Source organism: Oryctolagus cuniculus, chromosome 11 (genome assembly GCF_964237555.1).
Source record: "Oryctolagus cuniculus chromosome 11, mOryCun1.1, whole genome shotgun sequence".
In the NCBI taxonomy this organism is placed as follows: Eukaryota; Metazoa; Chordata; class Mammalia; order Lagomorpha; family Leporidae; genus Oryctolagus; species Oryctolagus cuniculus.
In genome coordinates this window covers 26,678,854-26,686,045 of record NC_091442.1, presented here as the reverse complement: position 1 = coordinate 26,686,045, position 7,192 = coordinate 26,678,854, and the positions used below count along the sequence as shown (strand labels likewise).

Sequence of the window (7,192 nt, the reverse complement as noted above, 5' to 3'; positions counted from 1 at the left end):
CCTTTCCCCGTTCTCCCAGCGACACCCCCGGCTTGTACAAAATGCAGAGTCCTGGGCTCTTTTCTGGACCTGCTCGTCGTCAGGGTGGGGGCCGTCTGGAGGCTGGAGCGTCACATGTCCCTTGAACCGCAGGATTGGAAGGTGCAGGCGGGAAGGCTGGAGGGAATCTCCGCAATGTTTTCGGAAGGACACTGAGATTAAAAGAGGAAAAAGGACCTGCCCGCGGTGTCCCAGCGGGTCTGGGCTCAGGACCAGGAATCTGGATCTGGGGACACCCAACCTGAACGTCGGCCCAGGCCTCCTCCTCCTCCGGGCTCGCCCATGAAGACTCCAAGCCTTCGGGGCGGGCCACCGGCTCCCGGGCCGCTTTCAACCTGGGGGACGGGGGCGACGGGCGCGTTGCCATTGGCCGGGGCGCGGCGGACGCTTCCCCATTGGCCGCGGAGGACCCCCCGCCCCCCGCCGGGGCGGCCTCGTGATTGGCCCCACCCTCGGCTATAAGGCGGCGGCCGGCGGGGCCGTGGGAGCGCGCGGGAGCGCACGGCGGGGCGCGGCCAAGGCGGGGAGACGGCGCGCGGAGGGACTCGGCCGGGCGCCCATGGCGTTCGCGCTGCTGCGCCCCGTCGGCGCGCACGTGCTGTACCCAGACGTGCGGCTGCTGAGCGAGGACGAGGAGAACCGCAGCGAGAGCGACGCGTCGGACCAGTCGTTTGGCTGCTGCGAAGGCCTGGAGGCGGCGCGGCGCGGCCCTGGCCCCGGGGGCGGGCGACGGGCGGGCGGCGCGGGCCCCGTGGTGGTGGTGCGACAGCGGCAGGCGGCCAATGCGCGGGAGCGGGACCGCACGCAGAGCGTGAACACGGCCTTCACGGCGCTGCGTACGCTCATCCCCACCGAGCCGGTGGACCGCAAGTTGTCCAAGATCGAGACGCTGCGCCTGGCGTCCAGCTACATCGCTCACCTGGCCAACGTGCTGCTGCTGGGCGACGCAGCAGACGACGGGCAGCCGTGCTTCCGCGCGGCCGGCAGTGCCAAGAGCTCCGTCCCTGCCGCCGCCGCCGCTGCCGACGGCGGCCGCCAGCCACGCTCCATCTGCACCTTCTGCCTCAGCAACCAGCGAAAGGGGGTGAGTTCGCCGGGCTGTGGCCACCAGGTCGGGGTTGGCCCGGGACGGGGCTCGTCGCGGAGCCAGAGAGGCAGAAAACCAGGGAGCGAAGGGGGCGCAACGTGGACCTGGTGGTGTGGCGCACAGCCACTCGCTTGTCCCCCAAACCGAAAGGGTGCAGGGAAGCCGGGACAGAGCTCGGGGCTCGCCGAGGATGCCCTCTGCCTCGGAAGGTGTGCCGGGACGTCCTTCCTTCCGGGAGCAGGGCGCGAGGACAGAGGAACAAAGCCCAGCGTTTATGGAGCTCTTCCTTCGTGGCCCCTGGGGGAGACTTCACTAGAATCCAAGCTGGGGGTGCTTCCGCCCCTTTTACCGCTGATGAGGAGCCGAGGCCCGCATTCACTCAGCTGGTGCAGGCTCGCCTTTGCTTGGATGTGTGTTCCCCGGGCTGGCCCCTGCTCCATATAACTCTCCCCCCATCCTAAGATCTGACCCCAGAGCAGGAGCCTGAGAAGCAAGGGGGTCATATACCCCCATGCAAGAGCCTGAGGTGTCCAGCTGATGGACGTGGGAGTGAAGAAGGGGACCCCATGCAAGCACCCAGCCCAGCGGGTGCAGTGGGGTCCAGCTGGGCAGAGCTGGAGCTGAGCTCCTGCTGGGAGACCTAGGGAATGGTGGGAACCAGGCTGGCCAGGGACTGGTGGGGGCTGGGTCGGAGCAGAGGCTGTGTGACAGCCTTGGATCCTACAGCCGCCATTTACATCCGAGGGGCTGAGGCTGAGAGAGTCCTGATGGCTTTTGGTGGCCGTGTGGAAGAGCATGGGGGCTCGGGGTCAGGCCCCTGACTCCTGGGTCTTTGGTCCTCACAGCCGTCCTGTGTCCCTTGCTCCATCTCGATGTGGGGAGGCCTCTGTGTCTTTCTGTCTCACTAGACTCCCAGTCTGGCTTCTCAGCCCTTGGCTTCCTCGCTTTCCCTCCATCAAGCCTTTTAGCCTCAGACTTGTACCCTCTCAGGGACCCCGGCAGCTCCCAGCTCTGGGCCCCAGCACTGCCCCAGGCTGGGCGCTAAGGGCTGACGGGCTTACCGTGATGCTCCCTGTCTGCCTTTCACCCACCCATTCGGCTCAGCAGCCCTCAGCCACCCAGCTGCCTGCCCCTTGTCGGCTCTGGGACCGTACCTGAGAAGCAGGTGCGGGCTGACCGCCCACCAGCCGGGAACCACAGCATCGCCTTGGGGCCAGGACGGGGAGATGAAGACGAGGGTGGTCTACTGGGGGAGAGGAGCACAAAGCAGCTGCCAGGGCCCAGAGGAAGCCCCCACCACCACCCGCGTGCTGAATTCCTGAGCGGGGGCGGGCAGGTGAAGGGGTGCCGGGAGGTGTTCTAGGCAAGGACATAGCAATAGCGGGGCTGGGAAAGCGCAGCCCAGAGAAGGAAGTGGAAGTTCAAGGTGGTGAGCGGCAGAGGGGAGGCAGGAGCCAGCCAGTGGGAGGCCAGTGCTGATCTCTGCCCGGTGCTCTTCACGCAATGTCCTTAATCCCTCAACAGCCAGGGAAGGAGGCCCTGCGGCTCTGCCCACCCGCTCGGAGACGTTAAGCCAGCGGTGGAGCCGGGACTCCCACTCAACCCTGCACCTGGGAAGTGGGAAAGGATGCAGCGGGAAGGCGTGGAACCGCAGGCCCAGGGAGGAGGCACACGGGTCACATGTCCGTTCCCCCAGCGGTCAGCCCGGCAGCTCCTCAATGGGTCTCGGGCTCTCCTGCAGCTGATGCGGCCCCGCCTGGGCCTGGCTGCTTCCCACCCCAACCCCCACCCCCGGGTCTGTATATGGGACTGAGAACGCAGCCAAATTTGGCTACAGAAGCCATGCTTGCAAGGCCACAGGCCCCTGGGGGAGTAGGCAGGTGGGGCCGTCCTCACCCGCTGGGGCCCCTCAGACTGGGCTGTCTTGCGGGGCCCTGTTCCCTTCCACTGGTCAGGGGCTGGAGAGCTCCAAGGCCACACGCTCTGTTCCTTCACCCTGAGCCACTGCCTCCCTCTGTCCTGCTTGCTCCGGGACTGGGATCGCTAACCGTTCCCGGGAGCATCTTCCTGTTTAAGGAGGAGCTAGGTGTGCCCTCCGGGACAGAGATAGCGAGTGGGCACTGGAGAGGGCGTGCTTGCCTCTTGCCCTGTGGGGGGCCCTGCTGGGGGGGCCTGCTCAGAGGGCGGCTGGGCCATGGCTGGGCCGCCAGGCGCCATTTGCTACCAGCATGCGCTGCCCATCGACGGTGTCGGTTGAGCTCTTCCCGTGTTGCTGGGGCGGGCCTTCCCCACCCCGCCCCCGGCGGCGTGTGAGGCCTGGGCCAGCATGGGTGTGAGCCTGCAAAGTAACGCCACTTGACAGGTGGAGAAACTAAGACCCAGGGGGGTGAAATCTCGCGCCCAGGCCTCCATGTGGGCCCAACTCCAGAGACCTCAGCTCTGAGTCTCTAAGGAACTGGACCTCTTCCCGTGCCCCTGGTACTTCACCCCGATTCACAGATGAAGAAACTGAGATTCAGGGAGGTGAACAGTCCTCACGCTCGCGTTCTGTCTGCAGACGAACTCCAGACTCGGGGCAGGAGGCCACTCTCCTTGCATCCGGGGACTTGACCCGTGAAAGGCGAGGAGGCTGTCTCCTACCCCCGACCTCCACGCGGCACCCCTCCCCTGCGCCACCCGCCCTTCTCAGCCACTCCTGCCAGAGTTTGTCTGAGAAGCCCAAGCCCTGGACTCTGCTGGGACTGTGGCCTCAGCCCTCAAAATAGCCCTGCCTGTGAGTGGACACGCTGTCCCCGGGCCTGCAGAGCCTCCTGGGAGGCTGGGCTCGCATCTGCATGGATCTGCCCCAACCTGGGCCCGGGCCGGAGGGAGGCAGGGGCAGAGCTCCCAGATGTCAGGCTGTTTCTCCGCGGGGCCTGAGAAAGCCGCCTGTCATCATGTCCCGGCCAGGCCAGGCTCGAGGCAAGGAGGAGCGCCGGCCTTGGGATTCCTGACACCATTCAGCCGGAGAGCGAGATAAGCTTATTAGACAACACAGATCTGCAGCCCAACTCCTACCAACTGGCCTGGTACCCCCGGGGCTGGTCACTCAATAGCTGGAGGCCTCCAAACAGCGCGTGCTGTCCTACCTGTGACCTCTCTAGCTAATGGGGGTGAAGGCCTCACTTGAGACTCACAGAGACGGCCTGCCAAGTAGCATTGATTGGCACCTGCTCCCAGCCAGGTCTTGGGCTGGCAGCAGGGCCATGGCATGAACGCCTGTCCCTTACGGGTTCCCTGAGCTCCCAGCCTGGTGGGAGACAGAGGAGAGACCCTGCCTTCCCCTTTAGGGGCTGTCCCCAGAGAAGCAGGAAGTCTGCTCCCTGGAGTCGAGAAGCCTTCCCAGGGAGGCAGGACCAGAGAGCACCCTCCTGCCAAAGGGGGCATTTGCCCCGCTGCACGGAGGCCAGGCGGCCAGAGGCACGGTGCTCTCTGGAAGGCAGCCAAGGACGCGGGCAGGCAGTCCGAGAAGGCTGTAGAATGGGGCGCTTCCCGCCTTGAATGTAAAATGCTATGCTGTAAAGCTGTCGGGTTTTTTTTTTTTTTTGGAAGTGAGAGATCCCATAGGGAAGAAACAGAAAAGGTGAGCAAGTGTGCAGGGCGGGGGCTCATCTCCCAGCTGACCTGCAGCGTCAGTCTCCTTCTCCCAGGAAACCAGCCGCGTTTTCCCAGGACTCCGGCAGCAGGAGCACGCCCTCAGCTCTGCCCCGGCTTTTGTCCTGTGTCAGTGCGTTTCCGTGCGGCTCAGCTGTGGCTTATTTTGCACACAGAGGCTGGCTCCCGTGCTGGGGGTGGTCTGATCCAGCCTCCTCTTTCTCCCCTCCTGCAGGGCGGCCGGCGTGACCTGGGGGGCACCTGCTTGAAGGTGAGAGGGGTGACCGCTCTTCGAGGACCACGGAGATGAGCCTGGGCCCCAGCGGTATTTGCTCCAAGCAGGACCCCGGAGAAGGAAGCCAGGAGCCAGCCAATGGCTGGATGGGGATGAAGACCCCAGGAACCAGAGCCACGTCTTCTTTGTGAAGGGTCCCGGGGACAGTGGCCTGGGTGCAGGACCCTCTGGGCAGGGCCCCGGGACATCTCCAACCTACCCTGGAGAGCTGCGAGGACCCGACCCGTTCAGCCCACAGCCCTGGCTGATCAGAGATAAGACAGAACCTTTGGAGAAACAAAGACTGCTGGTGACAGAGGGTGTGTTCATGTCTGTGCATGAGGGTGTGTTTGTGTGTATGTGTGTGTGTGTGTGACAGAGAGAGGGAGGGAGAGATTTGGTGGGTTTAAAATAAAAGATATTTTTAAATAAAAGATGTTGTTCCCAGCTGAGGAATGGAGGGGTGTGGATATTGGAGGGGAGAGGAAGCCCTCAAAAGAGGCCCAGACACTACAGGTGCTGTCCTGAGCCCTGGGGGTGGCAGGTGGAGCCCCCTCTCTGGGCAGAGAATCCCGTTCTTTCCCCACGGCTGCCACTCGGCAGATGTTGCTGACAACTGTTAGCTGTCTGGTGTTCCTTTCGTTTGGTTCTGAGTGAGGACATCTTCACCTCGTTCGTGGGGCTCAGAATTCCAAAGGCAGGAGGGCTCCCCCCTCAGCTCTCCCCCGGGAGCAGCCGGAATCCCGGTTTTTCATGATGTTCCCATTCCCCAAGCAGCAGCAGGCAAGTGACCACCTGGTCATCCTGGTCACTGCCGGCGTCTTCCTTTCTTCTTGCTCCACCTTGGGATGGCCCCAGGAAGTGTCCTCACTCTTCATCGATGCTCACTGTTCCCTTTAATGAAGGCGCCATACTTGAGCGCGCCCCGTGCCAGGGCCGCCACGAGCGAGGCTGCATGGACACCCAGTTGTCCACCTGTGCACACACACCTGTGCCCGAGCAGGCTATGCTTACGCCTGTGTAGCAGATCACTGTGGAACCAAGGATGCCGGGGCACGTGGCAGAGTAACACCCTGCGTCCTGGCCACTGTGAAAACGCACAGGTGCCCCCTGCCCTGCCCTGGAGATGGCACAGCCTGAGTGCCAGCCAGGCCGGGGCGCTGGGGTTGCTTCTGCTTTGCAGAGTTGGCCAGATTGGTGACGGCACAGCTGCTCAGGGGAGCCAGGAGTTCGGTAGGGCCAGAGGGAGAGGCCAGAGCTGTCCTTGCCTGGGCAAGCTACCTTCATATGCCTAATCAATTATTTATTTAAAAGAGAAATAGGGGGGCCTCCCATCCACTGGTTCACTTCCCAGTGTCCATAGCAGCATACCTGGGGCAAAAGGCAGGGCAGGAACTCAATCCAGGTCTCCCGTGGAGGCAGCCCATGACTGGAGCCCTCCCCGCGGCTCCCAAGGTCCCCGTCCTAGCACACCGCCTCGTGTGCACTCACTGAAGTCTGGCTCCCGAGCCCGCGGGAGTGCTCCCTGGGTTCGAGCCACCCCTCCCCTCCCTGCGCACAGCTGACCCTCGGACTGTGCCCGGGCTGCCCGTCCTGCCTATCAGCAGGCAGATTGCCAAGCACCTAGACACCCTGGCTGAGCCCACAGACAAAACCCAGGGCTGGGGTGAGCACGTGAGTCCCCGAGACACCAGTCCCGGTTGGAACAGGCCCTGAAACCCCACACTTCAACTCCCTAGGTACGAGACGTGGAGGAAGGAGGGCCCCCGGGGGCCCGGCCCGCCCAGGCGCCCTGTCCCTCACCTCCCCCGTGTGCGGGGACGCCGGTCTTGCCTATCCTGTGTCCCAGTGGCCTGTACTTCCCGCGCCAGGAGCTGATTAGGAAAGCACATTGCTCACCGTGCCTGCCCTGGTCCAGGCACAGGCAGCCTTTGGCAAAGCCACAGGAAAAGGACTGTGACCTCGTCAATGGCAGGAAACCTGGGAGTGGGGACAGAGCAGACCCTTGGGTGCTCTTGGCTGGGAGCCCACTCTGCCATCACATCTGCAGGGGGACCCCCGCGATGCAGCTGAGCTGCGCTCACTCAATCTCTAGCCAGCAAGCGAGCCGGAACATAAAGGCAAGTGTCTGTCTTGCTGTGTTCAAAAAAAAATTTTTT

At 63.8% G+C, this 7,192-nt stretch overlaps 1 protein-coding gene across 1 annotated transcript; it reads left to right on the top strand.

Moving 5' to 3' along the window:
• Positions 1–522: 522 nt before the first annotated feature.
• On the top strand, positions 523–5,467 carry TCF15 (transcription factor 15). The gene is made up of 2 exons (XM_051846081.2): positions 523–1,123; positions 4,995–5,467. The coding sequence occupies exons 1-2, from the start codon at positions 599–601 to the stop codon at positions 5,067–5,069; spliced, it is 600 nt and encodes a 199-aa protein (XP_051702041.2). The 5' UTR covers positions 523–598; the 3' UTR covers positions 5,070–5,467.
• The last annotated feature ends 1,725 nt before the right edge of the window (positions 5,468–7,192 follow it).

Coding starts and splice junctions, on each gene's coding strand:
- TCF15 (XM_051846081.2), top strand. CDS start 599: ATGGCGTTCGCGCTGCTGCGCCCCGTCGGCGCGCACGTGCTGTACCCA. Junction 1,124..4,994: donor TCAGCAACCAGCGAAAGGGG/GTGAGTTCGCCG, acceptor CCCCTCCTGCAG/GGCGGCCGGCGTGACCTGGG.